General features: G+C 31.5%; 1 protein-coding gene across 1 annotated transcript; it reads left to right on the top strand.

Annotated features, from left to right (window-relative positions):
* Positions 1-1,599: 1,599 nt before the first annotated feature.
* LOC135956719 (uncharacterized) lies at positions 1,600-19,352 on the top strand. The gene is made up of 9 exons (XM_065507288.1): positions 1,600-1,749; positions 1,889-2,009; positions 4,849-8,085; positions 13,566-13,950; positions 14,025-14,558; positions 17,235-17,253; positions 18,158-18,499; positions 18,922-19,111; positions 19,189-19,352. Exons 1-9 carry the CDS (start codon positions 1,600-1,602, stop codon positions 19,350-19,352), a joined length of 5,142 nt encoding a protein of 1,713 aa, XP_065363360.1.
* Positions 19,353-24,932: the final 5,580 nt, after the last annotated feature.

Here is a 24,932-nt window from a genome sequence, read left to right as displayed (position 1 = left end):
AATAAAACTTTCAAGAATATGTATGTATTTGAATTTTATTGAACACTTTTGTTGTAAATTGTTTAATTCGTATTAATTTCTCTTTTTGCATTATGATCCTAAACGTTGTAAATACGAGGCTTGCAATATAAGTTAACCAATTTATCTAAAAGTAATATTTTGTAATACCAATGTTTTAAGAAAATTATTGTTGAATGTATAGAATTTTTCAAAATTTAAACTTTGACCTCAAATGTACAGGCTTTAGAAATATACGAATTGGTTAAACTTTATGCAAATTTAACATCAATTGGCACAATTATCCGTCACTAAAATTTAATTTTTAATCACGACCCTCGTATTTTCTATATATTGTCTGAGAACAATTTAGAATTTTTCTAACTTACTAGTGAGTTAGTTTGTTTGTATGACCATTGGCCTCTTCAAAGTTTAAACAAGTAAAGACACTTTTTTTTAATAAAAACTTAATACTAGGGGAGAATCGTTTAAAGGCATCTACTATTTACTACGATGGCGTTTTATAAACGAATAAAATCTATTTTGAATATTTTGCTGTAGCATGATAGGGAGGTTAGGAAGTACAATTGACTGTCAAATTATGAAACTGAGCTAACTTCCTTTGATATTTATTTAGAAAAAAATTTGGGAAATTGTGTTCCATTCTTAAATGACAAAGTTCAAACTTTCCAATAAAACCATGATACAATATTTGTAGAAGGTAGAATCACTAGAGAGAGTTTTCAATATTTAGCTCTATAACGTCAAACTTTGATTTCGATTTTTTTTCATATTTTCTTTTGTTTGACGTTACAAGAATTGTATAATTGAGAATTTATTTTCTACTGGGTGTACTCAAATTTCGGAGTGTCTCGTCTCTATATAGAGATGCTAATCGGGACTGAGTTTTGAAAATCCCGGGGATCGGGATTTGATTTTCCAGAGCCCCAAAAATAACCAAAAATACCGCTTTCCTTTATTAACTATGTTGTAGCAGGAGTTGAGCTTAACAACTTTGCTGAACATCACATTGCGATATTCGGGCATGTAGAATGTCAAAATGCATAAAAAAGGCACAAAAAAATTACAATTTCCCCTATTTATTTATGAAAAACGGGATTAGGAAAATCCCGGGATTTAAAATTAAAAAATCCCGGGCTTCGGGGCTTAAGAAATCCCGAAAACCCCGGGATTTTCCGGAACGGGATTCCCCGTTTGGCATCTCTATCTCTATGTAAAGGATGTCTCAGTTAGAATGCTCTTTTTAGTTTTTAAATAAAAACATGTATTTTTTGAGATAGTTGTGTTTTTTTTTTTATTTCATTGTAAAGAAGACATGTTCCGATTAAGTATGGAATTAAATATACGTCAAATAGCCCACAGGGCTCTGAGACAGACCATTTTCATGAAATTTTCCATGACTTATTCACAGAGATGTGGCTGTATCTCATCTATGACGAGTTGGATCTCGGATTTGAACTCAGGAATTATTTCTTGTTTATTCTCATAACCCGAGATTTCACAAAACCCCATGAAAAACCTACGGCGTTAAATCGCATGATCTTTGTCACCAAATCTTTGCTGCAATAAATCGATTGTTGCATGTGCGGAGTGGTAGGTGGAGCTGTCTTGCTGAAACCACATATCTTACAGATCTATGCCGTCCAGTTGAGAACACAAGAACTCCTTTATCATATTCCTGTAACGAATGCCGTTCACAGTCACTGCAATTTCGGTCTCTTCTTCAAAAGAGTATGATCCAATCACGCCGCCTGACCAAAATCCACACAGACAGTTGCTCGTTGTGGTTGCATTTATTTCTCATGGATTGCATGAGGATTTTCTGAGTCCCAAATTCGACAATTTTGTGTATTCACGAATTTCAATTCAGATGGAAATGCGCTTCATCGAAGATGGCTTTTTTCGAAATATTGGCATTGATTTCACTTTGCCCCATTGCCAATTGAACGAATTGCCGGAGCATTCCATGGTCTACTGGTTTGAGCTCCTGAGTAAGCTGAATTTTGTACGCATGAAGGTGGGAAGGAGGTCTTTTGTCAAAATTCGCTGCGTAGAGCTTCGTGAAATTTTAAATTGTTGAGAACGAACGGAATTTCGGCGACACTCTCGTTTACAGCTGCAATGTTTTTAAGTAAACGAACAGTACCTTGGCGCACAGGAGTCTGTCCATAACTGATCCAGTTTGTTAAAATTTTTTGATCACTCTTCCTATGGTTGACACATTAGGTGCTTTTTCTCGATTGAAAATTCATCGAAGTTTGCGAGCGGTTTCAGCATAACTTTCCAAATTTTTGTAATTAATTTTCACAATTATAACTCGTTGTTCTTTCGTAATGCGCTCCATCTATATATATTAAAAACAAACAATGTTTCTACCTATGACCGTTATAGACTATCAAACCATCTAACCAATGAGCTACATACCGGTTTCATTAAAACGTCAATTTTGTGAAGATGGTTTTATACACCTAAAACTCTTCATTAGGTCCATTCTTGAAGCCGAATTTCGAATTTTTCCGTACAAAATTGTTTTCCAATTTTCAACTTTTGAAAATTTTTTATGTAGCCACCTCTCCCGATGTGTACATCCACTAAGAAGGAACTTTTGGAAAATCTAATTTTAACTTTTTCGGGACTACTGGGATGATACGTCCCAGCAATTTTCAAATGCAATTTCTAATCTAAATAACACCTAAAGTAGGTCACTTTGGAATGTCTTCGTTTGGATTCCTATTTAAAAAAAATTACAAATAATGAATTATGAAAGCATAATAAAAAAACCTTATCATATCTATCAAGTATCTTTTATAGTTTAGGAGATATTCGTATTTGAAAATTAAATTTTAAACATTTTTACCCACCTTGCTCCAGTTTTTTGACATCAGAGAGTCCAAATATTTCACGAATTTCTCCATTTTTTTTATAAGTCCGGTATGCCAGTAGATCATACTGGTGTTCACTTGGTATCGAAAAGTGTACAAAGATGATATGCTCAGGCTGCAACAACGCTTTGTGTTACAAGTGTTTTGGACCATCCCACAAATTAAATCCCTAATTATATTTATAAAATGCTATGAATAAGCAAATAAATGTGTACTTTCAGCTAAATTTAATAATATTCTGATTAGAGTATCGGATACTCAGTATCCAAAACCGAAACCGAAACCGAAAACTTTCAGTTTCATCTTTGTAAACTTGACCGGTTTCGGGTTTCTTTAACATTTCGGTTTTTTGAAAAAACGGTTTTTGTAAGACGGTTTTAATGAAGTATATTTTCAAAAGCTCATTTAAACATATTTTTGGAAAACTTTGATACCATTTTTAAAAACATAGATTAATTTTATAGAAAATTGTAGCATTTGGCAATATTTCGTAAAATATATAAAATAATTGTCTTAAGAATTCAAAATTTTTAAATTAGCGTATTTTTCATATTGAATAAAAATTTAATATAAACCGGTTAACCGGCTTTTTGGAAGACAAAAACCGAAACCGGATAATCGTTTTTTTTTAAAGATAAAAATCAAAACCGGTTTTTTTAAAAACTCACCTTTTCGGTTAAACCGGAAACCGGTTTTTTGGACACTCTAATTCTGATGTTTTATTCCTTTTTTAATTTCGAATCACCCATCAAGAACACTGATTGGGATTATATGTCCCAGGACAAAAGGACGATTTCAGGATTTCTGAGTATGCAGAACATAATATTTTTTCCTCAGAATATGCAAAAATTGTTACCATATATATTTTGGTTCTCAAAATAAAACTCCGTCCCGAAAGGGTTAAGGGTGTAAAAATGGGTTTAAACGGATTATTAGATTTGTAGTAGCATCTTGTAGATAGATGGTGATCATAATTAATTTATCAGCAGTGTGCAAGTATGCCACAATAAAAACAAGTAATATATTGTGGAAAGGAAGCTGTAAAGACTATGAAAACCAACATCAAATCAAGTCTTTGGCTAATGGCTACAAAGTCAGTCAGTCCAACATTAGATGTATTAAAGTGAACAACACATGAAAAATAAACAAACTTAACAACAATTAAATTCAAAACGCTTAAAAAAAGAAAAACAAAAAAATATATAAAACAATACAAGGAGATTAAACGATTTTGTGTGTTTTAATAAAAACTATTTTAAATATGAAAAAAATAAAAGAAATTTCAATGGAAAAATTTAAATACTGAAAAATTAATAATAAAATAAAATGGGATGAGAAGAAAAGTAAAAGTTTTGAAATTTTTTTAAAAAAAAAATAAATGAAAAGAAAAGAAGTACCAATGTATGTTTGTTTTATTTTCAAGATATATGATTAGATTATTAACAATTTGTAATGCTTCGATAAATATCGAAATTTTTGTGGTATATTCGAGACATTACAAACATACATACATACAGTACATTACTAATGTCTGAGTGTGGCATGTGTTTAAATCATATGTTTGTGACATTTTGTCACTGAACCATTAAATTTTTTTACTTTGTGACCTAAAGAATTAAGGCGGTATTTTACATTTAACGGAAAAACCTACCAACTACAAACTAAACTTAAGTTTCACTTGAATTTTTCAAAATCACTTGACGAGAACTAGTTGAACTAAACGGTTGTGTGTAAAGCAAGAAACAGTTTAAATTCTATTTAGAGAAATTTAACAAATAAAACAAGGATTAAATGGGAAAATAAAAATAAGAAAAAATAAGAAAACAGGAAAACTAGAAATTGTTTAAACAAAAATTTCTGAATAATAAATTAAAATTGTAGAGTGAATGTGTGAAAATGTGTTGGTTTTTTATTGTTATAAAATTGTTAATGTTAAAAATATTACTAGCCGGTTTAACGGGTCTTATTACGGCTTCACGTTACGATTACGGTTATCATCCCAGTGCCGAGGAGTTTGATAACATTTTACGCGAAACGCGACGTACCTGGACACACTCTTTTCTTAAAGCCGACAGAGATCGTCTCTTAAAGAGTACTGTCCAGCGTCGTTATGATGATAATGTAGAGAATCGTGCAAAATCGGAAGACAGATATTTTGTGCCGAAATTTCAATATGACAATGAACCAAAAAAATTTCAACAATTTACACAAATTCCTTCTTTGACCAACAAACATCATTATGATTTACAGCTGGCTTCATCGCACAAACAGCCAGTGCCTTTGCAGAATATTGGTTCATCTCTGGATTTTAACTATTTTAGTGATGAATTGCCAAAACCTTCATTCAATACGCCCCAGCATATACAACATACACTAGTAAGACAACCCACAGAGGCTACTACTGCAACGGCTACTAAACCGTTTACCCCGCCCTTGCCAGAAATCAATTTGAAACCTATAGCCAAACCGGATTTTTTGAATTCCAACAAATATTCTTTAAATAATCTGTATAGAAATAATAGTCAAGGACATTTTCCCATATATTTTACTAATCCAGCCACCGGCATAGTCTATGCCATAACAGAAATGGGCAAATCCACAGAAAATATAACCAAAACTAACGGCAGCATACCCATTTTCATAACCAAGGAACAATACGAACGAGATATTTTCCAGCTGAAACATGAATATGAACAAAAATGCCAAAACTTTCGCTCAAGTACCACATCAAGACCTCAAATCATAAGGTTACAAAAACCACCCTCTCCGGCTCTAGCAATAACATCATCAAAATTTGCCCCACCCAATGCTGCAGCCAGCCCACTTAAGAAACCCTCTCCGGTGGTGGTTAAAACAGAGCTGACCGTTAAGGACAAGAAGTCCTCAACTGCAAGACCTTTAAGGAAAAAGAAAAAGAAGACAAAACTAAAGCGTAAAATTAAGAAACCAAATCCTCCCGGTCGTAAACCTTTGGGCACCACAATAAGACCTGTTTTGGCCAATCAGCCACAAGGTCCTGCCATTATAATAGGTTCTAGAACAACTACCCGAAAACCTTTAACAAACAATGAAAAACTATCCACACAACTGGAAAAACCAAATTTTGATAATATATTTTCTAGTGCAATGCAGCCACAAATATCGAGTCCTCAGACAGGAACACTGAATCCAAATCTATTTATCAATAATCATAGGATTAATAAGCGTTCACTGGAAAAGGGACTGACAAGTGTTAATACAAGTTCGGATAATGAAACTATTTTGATACAAGATATCAATACGAATACGGATGCTACATTTACTCACGCCACACAATTAAGACCTCCAACATTTTTCAAGAAAATTATGAACAAACCTACAAAATATTTATTAAAAACCTCAACTGATGATCTCTTGATCAATAACAATTTAACCAAAATGGACTCATTTGAACAGGAGAGAAATAATTTGTCTAAATTGACAGAAACTGTGCAAGAGTTTTTAAATAATAAAAGTGAAAATATCCTACTGAAATTAAACGAAAATTTATCCAAAACTAATAGAGATTTTAAAAAGTCTAATAAACTAGAAAGTGACGCTAATCTTCCAGTAACGAATATTAAATTAAAAAACTTCTATGAAAACAACTCCACTTATGGAAATCTATTAAGAACTAAAAGTGACTCTCCTAAAACAAAACAAATTTTAACACAAAATTCAAAAATTTCGAAATTAAAATCCAATCAAACCTCGCAGAATATAACAAGTGATTTTCAAACTTTTACAAACCAAACTCAGTCCAAAACTGCAAGTGATTTAAGAACAACAAATTTTTTAAAAAAATTAACTAGAGAAAACTATGAAATTACTTCTTTGGATATCGAACATCATATAAATAAAAGATCTATTACGAATTTAACAACAAATAATTACACTTCTCCAAAGTTTATTAAAAAATCTAATATGACTTTGAATACCGGCATAAATGAAAGATCACAAAACAATACCATTGAAACTACATTGAAAACTAATAACCAAAATTCAGAACAACAAAGAAGTTTGAAAACAGATATTAAACATTCAGAAAATTCCACACAAATCAATAAAACTCAACGACTTTTAGCCACACGAAATCCAAATGGAAAAAGATCTTTAAAACGTACAAAACATTTAAACAGGAGCAAACAAAGATTATCAAAAATGAAAATAAACCGAAATTTACAGGCAAATCCAACCTCTACATTTAACAAAACAAATACCAAGTCCAATTTGAACACTACACCAAGGACTGTAAAGCAGGGAGGAAAAAAACTGGCCAACAAAAACAAAAAAATGGAGAAAAAATCTGAAAGACAACAGGATACAGAATATTATTTTTTTGATATGGGTGAAAACTATGATGAGGAAGAGGACGATGAAGATGAGGGAGAGGACTATGAGGATGATGATGAGGAAGAGGATGAAGAAGACGACAATGAACATAATGAAATACTAGCCTATGATGATAATGATGTTCCCCAAACTCACACAAGTGAGACCAGTCTATCCTTGGAAGATTTAAGTGAAAAACCCACACAGGAAACCAGCAGTTCCCCCGAGGAAGATGCCGATATAGGTGCCTTAGAAATAGAGCGTGTTGATTTTAAAAATCCCATACTAGATTATGATAATGTTGGCAACATAGGTTTAAAAACCAAATCCACTTACATCAAGAAACGCATACGCCGTCGACCGCCACAACTAAAAATCGATGACGATGATTATGAGGAAGACGAGGAGGACAGCAGTATGAGTTCTAATCTGGGAGGATTTTTTCGCATGATATTCTATCCCATACAAGTGGTAATGAATAGTGTCATGGATTCGATTGGCGGCAAAGCATCAGACGACGAAGAAGATGATCCCGCCTTTAATCCTTATACACAATACACTTCCTACCACAATACCCTGAAACAACATACTAGCGCTGAATATGATGAAGACTATGATTCCAATGAATCTAGTGGTTCTTCCATTAGCAGCTGGTTGAGTTCATGGTTTGGTTTAAATCGTCGCAATAAGAAAATTGGCAGTACCACAGTTGCACCCGTTCAAATGAAGCCCACCAAGTCATCTACAAGTTGGCTGCCATCATGGTTGGGTTTTGGTGCAAACGATAGAATTTCCACGGAAACTTCATCTACCGAAGAATATGATGAATATGATAGTAAGTTTGTTTTTCAATTTCTTTATTTATGTTGCCTGTATGTATATAAATAGACCAAAAGAAAGGAAGTTCATATAATTAAATTTAAATGAAATCGTTAGTGATCTTTAACAACACAGACAGAATTGAAATAATTGTATATTTAATTGTTATGTTAAGAAACTGGTTGACAAAAGAGCTATAAATAGAGAGAGAGAGTGTCAACGAATAAGAAGTACACTTTACAGTTAAAGCCAAAAAGCCAAAACTCTAACAAAACCAATTGGAGCAAAACTAAAGAATCACACTAAGAAATAAAGACTTGTACTTTCAATATGATTCTAATAATAAGTTAGAATTAGCATACATCTCAGTGAATATCACAATCATGTCATTAAATTAGGTCGTGATTTGCTTATAATCATGTCATCATGACTTAAATCATCTAGTCTTATTGAAGCGATTTGATGAAATGGGTCACGTTTTATGTTGTTGCTACTTTGGCTTTTATCTGGTATTAAGTCGTTCTTGTGTGTTAATTGAATACTAAAACATAACTACTCTTTCATATTTAGATACACGCAATTATAATTTAATAAAGCAAACAATTGTTGCAACAACAAAAAAATGTTCGATATAAGATATTTTGAAATTTCCTTCATGAAAATCAATGAGTGATCACAGATTTTCTTTATTTTCGCTCTAGGACCTTTAGTTCACGAATTAACAACACAGACAGAATTGAAATAATTGTATATTTAATTGTTATGTTAAGAAACTGGTTGACAAAAGAGCTATAAATAGAGAGAGAGAGTGTCAACGAATAAGAAGTACACTTTACAGTTAAAGCCAAAAAGCCAAAACTCTAACAAAACCAATTGGAGCAAAACTAAAGAATCACACTAAGAAATAAAGACTTGTACTTTCAATATGATTCTAATAATAAGTTAGAATTAGCATACATCTCAGTGAATATCACAATCATGTCATTAAATTAGGTCGTGATTTGCTTATAATCATGTCATCATGACTTAAATCATCTAGTCTTATTGAAGCGATTTGATGAAATGGGTCACGTTTTATGTTGTTGCTACTTTGGCTTTTATCTGGTATTAAGTCGTTCTTGTGTGTTAATTGAATACTAAAACATAACTACTCTTTCATATTTAGATACACGCAATTATAATTTAATAAAGCAAACAATTGTTGCAACAACAAAAAAATGTTCGATATAAGATATTTTGAAATTTCCTTCATGAAAATCAATGAGTGATCACAGATTTTCTTTATTTTCGCTCTAGGACCTTTAGTTCACGAATTATAAGCAATTTTAGATATTTTGGAATTTTCATCATAAAAATAAAGTTTTGGTGGGAAATTGGAGTGATCACAGATTTTCTTTATTTTCGCTCTAGGACCTTTAGTTTACGAATTATAAGCAATTTTAGATATTTTGGAATTTTCATCATCTAAATCAAATTTTGGTGGGAAATAGGAGTGATCACAGATTTTCTTTATTTTCGCTCTAGAACCTTTAGTTTACGAATTATAAGCAATTTTAGATATTTTGGAATTTTCATCATAAAAATAAAGTTTTGGTGGGAAATTGGAGTGATCACAGATTTTCTTTATTTTCGCTCTAGGACCTTTAGTTTACGAATTATAAGCAATTTTAGATATTTTGGAATTTTCATCATCAAAATCAAATTTTGGTGGGAAATAGGAGTGATCACAGATTTTCTTTATTTTCGCTCTAGGACCTTTAGTTTACGAATTATAAGCAATTTTAGATATTTTGGAATTTTCATCATAAAAATCAAGTTTTGGTGGGAAATAGGAGTGATCACAGATTTTCTTTATTTTCGCTCTAGGACCTTTAGTTTACGAATTATAAGCAATTTTAGATATTTTGGAATTTTCATCATAAAAATAAAGTTTTGGTGGGAAATAGGAGTGATCACAGATTTTCTTTATTTTCGCTCTAGGACCTTTAGTTTACGAATTATAAGCAATTTTAGATATTTTAAAATTTTCGTTCGATATTTTGGAATTTTCATCATAAAAATCAAGTTTTGGTGGGAAATATGAGTGATCACAGATTTTCTTTATTTTCGCTCTAGGACCTTTAGTTTACGAATTATAAGCAATTTTAGATATTTTGGAATTTTCATCATAAAAAGCAAGTTTTGGTAGGAAATAGGAGTGATCACAGATTTTCTTTATTTTCGCTCTAGGACCTTTAGTTTACGAATTATATACATATAAGCAATTTTAGATATTTTGGAATTTTCATCATAAAAATCAAGTTTTGGTAGGAAATAGGATTGATCACAGATTTTCTTTATTTTCGCTCTAGGACCTTTAGTTTACGAATTATAAGCAATTTTAGATATTTTAAAATTTTCGTTATAAAAATCAAGTTTGGTGGGAAATAGGAGTGATCACAGATTTTCTTTATTTTCGCTCTAGGACCTTTAGTTTACGAATTATAAGCAATTTTAGATATTTTAAAATTTTCGTTATAAAAATCAAGTTTTGGTGGGAAATAGGAGTGATCACAGATTTTCTTTATTTTCGCTCTAGGACCTTTAGTTTACGAATTATAAGCAATTTTAGATATTTTGGAATTTTCATCATATAAATCAAGTTTTGGTGGGAAATAGGAGTGATCACAGATTTTATTCTTTCGCTCTAGGACCTTTAGTTTACGAATTATAAGCAATTTTAGATATTTTGGAATTTTCATCATAAAAATCAAGTTTTGGTAGGAAGTAGGATTGATCACAGATTTTCTTTATTTTCGCTCTAGGACCTTTAGTTTACGAATTATAAGCAATTTTAGATATTTTGGAATTTTCATCATAAAAATCAAATTTTGGTGGGAAATAGGAGTGATCACAGATTTTCTTTATTTTCGCTCTAGGACCTTTAGTTTACGAATTATAAGCAATTTTATATATTTTGTAATTTTCGTTATTAAAATCAAGTTTTGGTGGGAAATGGGAGTGATCACAGATTTTCTTTATTTTCGCTCTAGGACCTTTAGTTTACGAATTATAAGCAATTTTAGATATTTTGTAATTTTCGTTATATAGATCAAGTTTTGGTGGGAAATAGGAGTGATCACAGATTTTCTTTATTTTCGCTCTAGGACCTTTAGTTTACGAATTATAAGCAATTTTAGATATTTTGGAATTTTCATCATAAAAATCAAGTTTTGGTGGGAAATAGGAGTGATCACAGATTTTCTTTATTTTCGCTCTAGGATCTTTAGTTTACGAATTATTAGCAATTTTAGATATTTTGGAATTTTCATCATAAAAATCAAGTTTTGGTGGGAAATAGGAGTGATCACAGATTTTCTTTATTTTCGCTCTAGGACCTTTAGTTTACGAATTATAAGCAATTTTAGATATTTTGGAATTTTCATCATAAAAATAAAGTTTTGGTGGGAAATAGGAGTGATCACAGATTTTCTTTATTTTCGCTCTAGGACCTTTAGTTTACGAATTATAAGCAATTTTAGATATTTTGGAATTTTCATCATAAAAATCAAATTTTGGTGGGAAATAGGAGTGATCACAGATTTTCTTTATTTTCGCTCTAGGACCTTTAGTTTACGAATTATAAGCAATTTTAGATATTTTGGAATTTTCATCATAAAAATCAAGTTTTGGTGGGAAATAGGAGTGATCACAGATTTTCTTTATTTTCGCTCTAGGACCTTTAGTTTACGAATTATAAGCAATTTTAGATATTTTGGAATTTTCATCATAAAAATCAAGTTTTGATGGGAAATAGGAGTGATCACAGATTTTCTTTATTTTCGCTCTAGGACCTTTAGTTTACGAATTATAAGCAATTTTAGATATTTTGGAATTTTCATCATAAAAATCAAATTTTGGTGGGAAATAGGAGTGATCACAGATTTTCTTTATTTTCTCTCTAGGACCTTTAGTTTACGAATTATAAGCAATTTTAGATATTTTGTAATTTTCGTTATATAGATCAAGTTTTGGTGGGAAATAGGAGTGATCACAGATTTTCTTTATTTTCGCTCTAGGACCTTTAGTTTACGAATTATAAGCAATTTTAGATATTTTAAAATTTTCGTTATAAAAATCAAGTTTTGGTGGGAAATAAGAGTGATCACAGATTTTCTTTATTTTCGGTCTAGGACCTTTAGTTTACGAATTGGTGGGAAATAGGAGTGATCACAGACTTTCTTTATTTTCGCTCTAGGGCCTTTATTTAACGAATTATAAGCAATTTTAGATATTTTGGAATTTTCTTTATAAAAATCAAGTTTTGGTGGGAAATAGGAGTGATCACAGATTTTCTTTATTATCGCTCTAGGACCTTTAGTTTACGAATTATAAGCAATTTTAGATATTTTGGAATTTTCATCATAAAAATCAAGTTTTGGTGGAAAATAGGAGTGATCACAGATTTTCTTTATTTTCGCTCTAGGACCTTTAGTTTACGAATTATAAGCAATTTTAGATATTTTGGAATTTTCGTTATAAAAATCAAGTTTTGGTGGGAAATAGGGTGATCACAGATTTTCTTTATTTTCGCTCTAGCAATTTTAGATATTTTGTAATTTTCGTTATAAAAATCAAGTTTTGGTGGGAAATAGGAGTGATCACAGATTTTCTTTATTTACGCTCTAGGACCTTTAGTTTACGAATTATAAGCAATTTTAGATATTTTGGAATTTTCGTTATTAAAATCAAGTTTTGGTGGGAAATAGGAGTGATCACAGATTTTCTTTATTTTCGCTCTAGGACCTTTAGTTTACGAAATTATAAGCAATTTTAGATATTTTCGAATTTTCGTTATAAAAATCATCAAGTTTTGGTGGGAAGTAGGAGTGAGCACACATTTTCTTTATTTTCGCTATAGGACCTTTAGTTTACGAATTATAAGCAATTTTAGATATTTTGGAATTTTCATCATAAAAATATGAGTGATCATAGATTTTATTTATTTAGTTTACGATTTATTTGACGACTTATAATCTATTTCAGCTATTTTTGGTGGAACACTGAGTGATCACAGTGTGTACTTTTCATTATTATCAACAACAAACAATTGTCTTCCAAAGAAAATAAAGTGTAAATCCGTTAGATATTTAAGTAAATTAATTTAAACTATTTACCACTTTCATACTGACTTGAAGCTTTGCGTTGCTTTGTCTGTCCGTCACTTTTTCTGCGACACATTAAACCATAAAGCAAACCAACCAGTTCATAGAACATTAGTTTATTTTTGCACATAATAAAACAGAATGATGGAATAAAACAGAAACCTATAACGGATGAGTGCTACACATTCTGTGGATGGAGGTTAAGAAAAAGGTTACGCTTTCTTTGTTATACTAATCGTTTAGTATTTTTCTTGTCTACTTTAATACATATAACTTTGTAGAGCTGAGATTATAATTATAATTGTTTACATACATATTTTGTATTTGATTTTCCATTTATTGAACTATTTAGAATGGTTTGCCAGTTGGTTTGGTGACACGAAACCAAAGGCCAGAAAGAGAACTACTACCACGACTTCGACGACCACACAAATACCACATGTGCCCATACTGACTATTGTGGATCCCATGAAAAATCCACAAAATTGGATTGGCATATTGGCACATCATATTATCAATCATACCTCCAGCTCTACAGCAAATCCTTTAAAGGATATGTGGAATCAGGTGACCAGTACGACCACAGAAAATCCTGAAATAGCCAGAAAGATTTCCTACGATAAATATCAGATATGGCGACTCAAGCCACAAGATGACAGCCAGGTTAAAGCTTTGGAGGAATATAAGAAAAGTGAGGATGGCATTAAGCTGCAGTGGTTAAAGGGCCCCAGTTTAAGGTAAGAATATTGCTTGAGTTTTCGATATACATATAACTCGATTTTATTCACAAAATCTGTTACTTTCATTCTAGAGGTTTAACTGATGTCTTGGTGCCACCCAAAATGTTGGTGGATTTTCAAGCCTCCTTAACTTTTGAACTCGTTGATCATGAGGTTTTGATATTTGATGTGGGCAAAGCTATAGCCTATGAAAAGACCAAAGAAGATTATTTCTTTACTACCACTCAAAAGCCTAAGAAACATCACAGCAAAAGTCCTACACCAATGGCAACGGGCATGACCTGGCGCAAATATTACGAATACGATGACATTATTAAGTTTTTGGAAACAATGCGCATGCGTTTTCCCCATTTGGTGGAACTGATACATATTGGTCGTTCCTATGAGGGCCGACCCTTGATTATAATGAAAATTGAAAGCAAGGAAGCGGCTGCAGTGAATTCGGCCCATTATCCAGCGCATGAGCGCAATAAATTGCGTCACAAGAAGCGAATAGGTTTGGCAAATGCGGTTTTCATTGAGGCCGGTACACATGGCATGGAATGGATTGGTCCGGCAACGGCTACATGGATTATAAATGAGTTGCTGAGAATTATGAAGAGTAAGTAGATTTTGTTTATGTGGTGTATTTTCCAAAAAGGAGCCACATTTTAATATTGCAAAAATACAACAAAACAAACAGCAACAAATTTTAAAGTACTTTGTAATGAGTGGTCATTATTCAGCTCATTATATATACAGGTTGGTAATGAACGTTTGCATTTAGCACTGCTTACTTAGTAATATTAATTTATATGTTTATGTCAAAACTATTGTTAACTGCAGATGAAATAACTCGTACATTGAGCAGTGTGTAAGCAGCTAGACTTCCAAACACATAAAATCATAGAGGAACATAGAGCGGAAACTAGAAAAAAAACTGAAACAAAGAAAATACTGTAAATAATGACACATACGAGTGTTGTTTTTGTTTTCACATAGTTTTTCCTACTAATACATTCTTACCACTTAGGTTTCTGACAACTGAGTTAGGTCTTTGGCAAGAGAGTTTTCGCTCTATGTCTATTCTCTATGCTTAACCCCGTGTCTATACTTGACAAATATTTATCATAACAATTAATGACGTTTTTTGTCAAGACAAAGTTGTCTTAACAATTTTGACATAACGAAGCAATAATACTAATTAATGGAGATTATGGAGACCTGATAAACTTTTATCTTGACAACCATTTTGACGTTTATCATGATACAAATTTATCAGGCATTGACAGGGGGTAAAACAATCTAGCATACTTTTGCAAAAAATTACATAACAAAGAAGTAGTTTAGGCAGGGATTCAAGTGATGACCGATTGCTAGCCGATGCTTAAGGTGAATGAATGTGTTCGAAATGGTGATTTTGACACGGAAGACAAAGATCGCCGAGCCATCCAACAAAGTTAGAAGACCAAGAATTGGAGGCACGAAGATTGTTCTTAAACTCAACAAGAGCTTGTAAAATCATCAGAAAGAAATAAATTTTTGCACCGAATCATTACATGCGATAAAAAATTGATCCGACCGAATATCCATGACGCTAAGGTAATGTTCTGTATTTGGAGGGACCAAAAGGGTCCTATATATTATGACCTGCTCAAATCTGGCCAGACCATCATAGGGAACCTGTACAGAATGCAATTCGTTTGGCCGAAAAACGCCCGTAATATGCGGTCAGACATTATATCAACTTCATGACTTTTTAGAAAATACTCGAGTTCGTTTTTATGTTGGCGAATGCCGTTAGCGTTCCAAAAACATATTCAAGTGATGACCGATTGCTAGCCGATGCTTAAGGTGAATGTGTTCCATTGGTTTCAGCTTGCGAGAGATGGTTTATAAGGTTTAGAAGTGGTGATTTTGACACGGAAGACAAAGATCGCCAAGCCAGCCAAACAAGTTAGAAGACCAAGAATTGGAGGCATGACGATTGTTCTCAAACTCAACAAGAGCTTGCAAAATCATCAGAAAGAAATTAAATTTTGCACCGAATCATTACTTGCGATAAAAAATTGATCCGACCGACCCGACCAACCAGCCGAATCGACAACTAAGACAAATATCCAAGGCGCTAAAGTGATGTTGGATGGACCATAAGGGTCCTATATATTATGAGCTGCTGAAATCCAGACTATCACAGGAACCTGTACAGAACGCAACTGATTCGATTGAAGCGAGCATTGGCAGAAAAACGCCCGTAATATGCGGCCAGACATGAAAGCAAAATATTCTATCAGGAGAACTCTCGGTAAATACCTGTTAAAAAGTATTTAGAAATAAGTGGTTGACTACTATTTGTTTCGATCGATGCAGAACGCTCTCTCTAGGATACGCTTGACTTCAGAACATAGTATCCGAAATTGGCTTGATTCGTTCTTTGCCTCAAAAGATAAGCAGTTCTTTTGGCGGGGAATCCATATGGTGCCAGAAATATGGCTAACTAATATGGCCAATACTTTGAATAAATTTATATTGTACAAATGTTTCAAAAAATTTCGCATTTTTTACTCATACTCCCATTAGAATTTTATATATTACAAATTTTATTATCTTCAATTTTCAAACGATTTATTCTGTTGCATTTAAAGAATGATCTTAATTTTTTTTTTTTAATTTTGGAATTGCTTATGTATTATTGTCTATATTCATACTTAAATTTTAGATTTTACCTAAGGAGGTGTATTAGCCATAGAACCTGATATTGTATTGTATAGGCCAGATAAGAATTCAATCAGAATACCTATAGATGGCGGCGTTTTCATTTCACTTGGAATGGCATATAATTTGAATCTTTTGTACATCTCACGGGCTTCATCATCACTCAATATAGGCCGAACTTCATGCTTCATATGTTGAGCGCATAAATCACACAAGGAAGGATTTTGTTTCTTTCCTAAGTTCGAGTTAGAAGATGATGAGCATTCAAGCTTATTTCCATTACATTTATCACATTGTTTGTTATTAGTTTTTATATTATTGTCGAATTTATTGCCTTTATTTGGAGCTAAAAGATTTTCACTAGATCCCAGCCCACAATTTCTGGAATTTTTACTAGAATTTTGTAAATTCATATGGGAACATCTTTTACGTTGGCAAGATTTATAATGAGGACATTTTAGAGAATGGCTATCGCTAGTGCTGTTATGAGATAAAGCTGGGACGGTGGGTTTTTTTACTAAAGGCGGACTTTTGTGTCGATGGCGATGTGCTCCCTTAATGGCATGAAAAGTTATGCTCATACAAAGTAAGAGCAATAAAATCAAAGTGGTTAATTGACCTCTCCTAGACAAAAAAAAATAAAAATAAAAGTTAATTTGTAGCTCCCATTTAATAAAAAATTATACCCCTTTTCTGTAAATCCGAATTACAATGTATTAAACACACATTTTCGTTTTCGGATTGGGCAGTAATTTCAAAAAACGAACGATTTTCAAATACGAATAATCAATAAATTGATAGCACGATTTTTTTCGAATCATGGGTATTCGATTTACAAAACGCCAAAAATGTGAATAACTCGAATTCGGTTTACAGAACAAAGGGGTATGACAAAATTACCTTCCCCATTGAAAGATCATTTTTACAAATTTCCACAAATATTGGCTAATTGAAAGCCAAAACATGATTGTGGCCATAATGAAAAAGCTATAATAATTTAGAGGAATTAAGAAAATTAAAAACAATTCAGAAACATTAAATAATTGTACCAAAACTTACGAAATAATTCCCACAATATCAAATAGAACAGATTGCAGATTAGAGGGTGTAAAATTTATTGACGGCAAATGAAGATTTTGAATTCCCAAAAGTTTAGCTTTAGCTAGTTTTTTAGAGCCATTAGTAGTTTCATTGATTGAGGTATCCGTATATTCATCAGCTTCTTTAAGAGTTGTATCGCTAGAGCTTCTGAAACATTTGCTTATTTCGTGCTGATCAGGTTTTCCTTCAGATCTAAGCTTTGTGCATTTTTGGCAATTACAAGGTGGAAACTCACATACTAGACGTTTGCGAGTGGCTGGGAAAACACAAGGATTTTGCATATTAGAAAGAAATATTAACTAAAATTTTGGAATTTTTAATTATTGACTTTTCTGCTTTTTTAAAATTTCAAATTTCTATAACATTTTGTTTCAAATTTTCTTTCTCAGAAAACGTTACCGACGACCAGAGTTTCATACGCAACACCACTTGGTATATTCTGCCCGTGCTGAATCCGGACGGTTACGTTTATAGTCATGAATTTGATCGGTTTTGGAAGAAATCTAGATCTCGTCATATTTCTCGTCCTTCGGGTATTTTGAATTCAGCCATGACTTGGTTGCAAAAGAAACGGGCCAAGGAGAAGGTTTGTTTTGGCGTTGATTTGGATCGCAATTGGCATTATCAGTGGGGTAGACGTGGCAGCTCCAAGACGCCTTGCAATGAATTCTATGCTGGACCGACGCCATTTTCAGAGCCGGAAACAAAAGCTGTTTCCGAATTTTTAATGGATTATCGAACACAAATTAAGGTGAGTTTTAAAAATAAAAAGGACTTAATTTAACAAAATATAACTACTGGAATTATAAATTGAAATGTCTTTAAATTCTTTTTAAATTTTTATGATATTCATAAATTTCTTACAACAAACATTAGGTTGACGCTATGAACAATATGAGATCATGATGACAAACGATTCCTCATACAGATATTGTTTGGCATCATTCTCACATTATGGAAACAAATTTTTATTCATAATTCCCGGGGAGTTTTTTGCTTTTCCCATTTTTCCTATTCAAATTCAATGTTAAAAATAAGAAAATAAAAAAAAACTCCTATAATTGGGCTGATTGTTAATTGCGAGATTTCAACCTATATCCTATATCGATATGTATTTCCCAAATTTAGTTTAAATCTAAAAAAATATGTAATAATTTCCTTATATCTTCCCAGCTTTTCGTATCCATGCAGGCTTATGGACAAATTATTAGTTATCCCTACAAAGCCAATACCACCTACGACACCGAACGTTTAGATGACCTATTGGATGTAGCAATGGTGGGCACAGATGGTTTGCGTAAAAAGGGCAGCAAATCGAGATATAAAATTGATTCTTCTAATGATTTGATAGAGAATAGATCTGGTAAGTTTTCAAAATCAAATAACAACATGATCCCATTTCGTTAATGCTCCAAATTCTATTTAATTTTTAAAATTAAGGTTGTTCCGATGCTTTTGCCGCCTACGAAGTGGGCATACCATTCAGTTACACTCTACAGTTGGCAGATAATGGGGTTCATGGTTATTTGCTGCCTAGTGCTTCTATAGAGTCGACGGCCAAGGATTCATTTCAAATAATAACCGGAATGTTGGATTATATATGAAAGTTTTCCAGCAGTAAATGGATTTTTCGCAAATATCATTACGAACCGTCTGCTTGTTTATGTGGTCATTTTTCTTTTTTACTATTTATACCAGACATGGACATTGTACTATTAAACTATTTTTTAAAGCTTTTCCTATATTTATTTTATTACAAAATTTCCACTTGTTGTAATAATAGTAAAAACCTAAACGAACAGACTGAATACTTTACTTTGGTTTAGAAAATGAATTTATTTATATTCACCCCTATCGTGAAAAACATGTGAAATTTATAATCCCATGAAATATCCATTTCCCTCGAAGGAAAAATTGCTATCGTGATATTCCTCTAACTTTTCATTCACAATAGTTGATTTTGTTTGTAGCAGCTGTTTATTGTTTACAAAATTCCTTTTAAAAATTTCACAACATGGGGAATTTTTTCACATGAACAAAGTTTATGAACGAAAAATGGGAAATGGGAACATATTTCAAATGAAATATTGATTCGCGATAGGGGTGATTTAGTTCCATAAAATAATCGCTCATGTTCTGTAAATCGAGTGATTTCAAAAACGATAGATTAAAAAAAAATAATTAACAAATTCAAGTTCTGAAACTCGCTCGATGTTGTACATTAAAACTCATTCGGAAAACGAAAAGGTTCGAAATTGTGTTCTAAATACATTCACCCTTATCGCGAAACAATATTTCACATGAAATATGTTCCCTTTTCCCATTTTTCGTTCATAAACTTTGTTCACATGAAAAAATTCCCCATGTTGTGAAATTTTTAAATGGAATTTTGTAAACAATAAACAGCTGTTACGAACAAAATTAACTATTGTGAATGAAAAGTTTAGGGGAATATCACGATAGCCATTTTTCCTTCCAGGGAAATGGATATTTCATGGGAACATAAATTTCACATGTTTTTCACGATAGGGGTGATTGTAATTCGAAAAGATTTCCTTTGGAATCGAATTAGGGAGTAAACCAACTCGAAAGTAAAGCTATTTAATAAAGTGGATTCGATTTTCAAAACACCAAAATTTGTTAAGTCGACTAAAAACGAAAACGTTGCTCGGATTCTGTTTACTGAACAGGGAATTGCAATTATTTTCTATTTATTTTTAATATTGGATAAATTGGCTAGTTTTTTAAACAAAGTGGCTGAAACTATTAAGTTACGTACTAATTTTTCCTTTTTCAGTAAACCACAACCTAGTAACGTTTTTGTTTTTAAAACGTTCGAACAAACAAACCTGAGGCCGATTAATTTATTGTAATTTTCGGTTTTAATGCACAAAATCGTGCGATTTGCAGAACATAAATTTTACAATTATTTGTTTTTGAAAATCGCCCGTTTTTAAAATCACTCGATTTACAAAACAGTGGCAAATATCTCGTCCACAATTACTATTTAGTTTCGATTAATTTTTAAGAACTAAAATCCAGAATTAAATATTTATTAAAGTTTATTTCATCTACATTTCTTTTTTAATTTCATTCCTATTTTTCCAATTTTTATTGTAAGATAATCTCCCCTATCGCGAATCAATATTTCACATGAAATATTTTCCCTTTTCCTTTTTTCGTTCATCAACTTTGTTCACGTGAAAAAATTCCCCTTGTTGTGAAATTTTTAGATGGAATTTTGTAAACAATAAACAGCTGCTACGAACAAAATCAACTATTGTAAATGTAAAGTTCATCGTGATATTCCCGATTGTTTACAAAATTCCTTCTAAAAATTTCAAAACATGGGGAATTTTTTCACGTGAACAAAATTGATGAACGAAAAAAGGAAAATATTTCATGTGATTTAAATTTCAGAATTCGTATTTAATTAATCATTAATTTTAGGGGTCTCATCTTTGCTTTAAGTTGGGGATATTTTGGTTTTATTTCAAAATTCCACGCTTGTTTCATTTATAATGACAATATTTACTACTCGATTCGAAGAAAAAATATTGGATTCAAAAACCGTAATTTTTATTCATATCGATTTACGATGACCATATTTTGTAACGTCAACAGTTTTAATATAATTGTATGAAAGATTAATTTCCAAAAGAAATTTATTTTTAAAAAATTATCCCCCAGATTCATATTTTGTATTTTTAAAACGCCTTACAAAATAAGGCAGAATATAATTATCAAGTATGTGATGAAAATCAATAGACTTCAAAACTAACCAATAAGTACCAAAGCCGCAAAAATTCAAGCACTTGAACATTTTGTTGGAATAAATTTTTATTTTATTTTTTTTTAGGACTTCAGAATCAGAGAATTCCATTCCGATCGAAAGTTGAATTAATTCCGTATTTCGCTTCTTCGGAAAAAGTAAAACGAAAATTTCTTCCGAAATGAAATCACTTTCAGTTCTCAAAGTGGAATTGATATTTGTTTGAAATTATTTGTTTTTCTAAAAAATTTTAATTAATTTCAAAAACGCTGTCAAATTAAAATCTGAAATACAGAATTATTAAATATTTTTGGAAATTACACGGAATCTGAAGAACCTAAAACGAAATCAATCGGATAAAAACTACGGAATTGAAACCATTCCCAACAAAATGTGTGACAGGCCTGCTAATACAATTGCCTGACACTAGACTGAAGGCTTGAATTGCACTTGCTTTGAACTTGAATACCAGTAAAAATGCTTATTAGGAATATATCCTTTTGACTGGAGAATACAATTTAATTAAAGTGTCAAAATGCCAAAATGCTGGAATTAAATCGTCGGCTTATTCTCCTAGCATGATACTTCTCGATAAAGAATCCACAAACGTCCCTATTACACCAACAGGAGGTAGTGTCCACACAGATATTCCTAATCGGTTTCGCGATGCAGTAATCGACATTGCTAAGAATATCCATATAGTAGTCTAATATTTTAGAGTGTCCTAGGTCGTTTAGCCTCACATTATTTTTAGTTGTCGAAATCGTTTTTCATCACATCAAATAAAATTGTATGAAGCATATTGTGAAGTTATTTGAAATTGAATTGTTTCCATAAAAATTAGTTTTAACGTTTGCCGTTTCGTTTTACACTTCAAATCGAATTCCGGGACGAACTACCGCATTCCTGATAGAGTAAAATGTATTGTAATAATGTCATAATCGAATCCGAGTAAAGTTCACATATTTTGGTGTTCAAATATGATTTACTCGTTAACTGTCGAGTAGAGATGCTAATCGGGACTGATTTCTGAAAATCCCGGGGATCGGGATTTGTTAAAGAATCCCGAAATCCCGACCCGGGGTTTCGGGATTTTCGGGAAATCTAAAATCCCGAAAATTATAAGAAAGAAACGTAAATAATTATGTCTTTACAATTGAAAGTAAATTTTTTATTTAGCAATTAATTTTTATTAGACAATAAAAAGCATACTATAGCATCTATGGTTTCGTCTGCCTTTCTGGAACGAATTTTGTTTCCGACATATGCTGCTGCCGAAAAACATCTTTGATATTGGCAAAACCGTTTGCAAATACTTATAACAAATCTGCAAGTATTTTCCTCTTGTTCTTTCTGAAATAAAGAGATCTATTTCTTTTGCAAGCTACAAATCTACATTATAACTTGGTTTCGTTATTGTTATTTGGGGTTTTTACATTTATTAATAATATCTTTTAGCCTTTGAGCAATCGAAATATTTTTTTTGTTCGAGCTCCTCATCTGAGACACAAAGTATACAGAGGCGACACGGCAAAAAAAAATATATTTGTCTCTTTCGCTCGAAACAATTTCAACTGGTTTGGTTTTGTGCTTATTTATATAGTTGTTTGTTTTAACGCACTATCTGTATTAAATCGCAAATTTGTTTTCTCTTTCTATCGAAACAATTTCAAAAAAAGCAGATTTTAGTGTTTTTGAACTGTCAAATTTGACGCCTCTGTATACTTTGTGTCTGAGATAAAATCAATTTCGTTTGAAGAGGATTTAAATTGAGTTTTGTTAGATAACTTACAAAAAAATGTGAAGAATTGATTTTCCAGAGCCCCACTCTAGGAAAACCAAAAATACCGCTTTCCTTTATTAACTATGTTGTAGCAGGAGTTGAGCTTAACAACTTTGCTGAACATCACTTTGCGATATTTGGGCATGTAGAATGTCAAAATGCATAAAAAAGGCACACAAAAATTACAATTTCCCCTATTTATTTATGAAAAACGGGATTTGGAAAATCCCGGGATTTAAAATTTAAAAATCCCGGTCTTCGGGGCTTAAGAAATCCCGAAAACCCCGGGATTTTCGGGAACGGGATTCCCCGTTTGGCATCTCTACTCTCGAGTAAACAGCCCAGTTTCAATGTACAACATCGAGCGTTTTGCAGAACATCAATTTTACAATTATATATTTGATAAATTTTACTCGATCAGGAATGCAGGGTCGTCTGAATTACCGTATTTGATATCGAGTAAAATTGATCGTAATTTTCTTATCCATCGCATAGTTACTATTCCGATCGATCTTGTTTTAGCTGCTCAAGATTCCGTACAGCAGCCGCAAATGGGAAAACTCATGAATAAAAAATCCGTGGGAATTTTTTCCCTTTTCCCATTTTTAACACTGAATTTGAATATAATTTTTTATTCATGATGTATATTTGCTATCTCTCCTCTCTTTTTGTTCTATGAATATTTATTCAATTCACAATTCCCATTAATTTAACTAAACTTAATTAAGGCTATTATTTATTTATTTATTACAAATAAAAACATGTGTTTTTACAATTAATGTTAATATTTATTGAAAACAAAAACTAATGTTTTAAGCTATTTATATCTATTACTTAAATGCACCACATCAAAATAAAGGAGGAATTTTGATTTTTACATGAATTGTTAACAGAATAATAAAAATTGCAACTTGTTTAATATTTTCTCAAGAAAAATAAAACAAGATATTAAAAAAATGTATATGTATGTAATATGTAATAAAGCAACAAAAAAAGAAAAGTTTCTCGAATAATGAACTGAAAACTAAACTGTAGGAATCTGTATTTTAGAATTAAAACAAACAAAGGAAAACGAAAACAAGAAAAAGAAAAACTGAATTTAAAGGTTTCTATTGAATTGGATTTTTGATTATTTTTTGTTGGTTGGTTTCTTTTACGATAGATTTTGTAGTTTCTTTTATATATATATATATATAGAATAATATAATATATAATAATTATAACACTCACTTCTTATTATTTATATTATTAATTTTGTATGGTAATAATAATAAAATTAGTATAATGTATAATGTAATAATGTGCTTACTTACAATGCTATTAAATTATTATGTTTTATTTATTAATGTTGTATGTTTTTTTTCCTTTTTGCGTATTTTTTTTTTGTTGTTTTTCTGTTTTTTATCTACAAGGTGTAAAAAACTAATATTATATTAATATATATTTATATTTATATATATATATATATTTGTAAGATAATAATATAATAAAAATAAAAACTAACTATATAGAGAAATAAAATATTATTATATATCTTTTTTTAAATATTTGTTTTTGTAAAAGAAATAAAATTAACATAAACTGTTTTGAAAAGGCAAACGAAAAAAAAGGAAAATAATCCACAAAAGA

Source organism: Calliphora vicina, chromosome 4, assembly GCF_958450345.1.
Source record: "Calliphora vicina chromosome 4, idCalVici1.1, whole genome shotgun sequence".
Lineage (NCBI taxonomy): Eukaryota > Metazoa > Arthropoda > Insecta > Diptera > Calliphoridae > Calliphora > Calliphora vicina.
The sequence above is the reverse complement of the archived record's forward strand: the minus strand, read 5'-3'. Positions and strand labels throughout refer to the sequence as shown.

Coding starts and splice junctions, on each gene's coding strand:
- LOC135956719 (XM_065507288.1), top strand. CDS start 1,600: ATGTGCGGAGTGGTAGGTGGAGCTGTCTTGCTGAAACCACATATCTTA. Junction 8,086..13,565: donor AGAATATGATGAATATGATA/GTAAGTTTGTTT, acceptor TGAACTATTTAG/AATGGTTTGCCAGTTGGTTT. Junction 18,500..18,921: donor ATTATCGAACACAAATTAAG/GTGAGTTTTAAA, acceptor ATATCTTCCCAG/CTTTTCGTATCCATGCAGGC.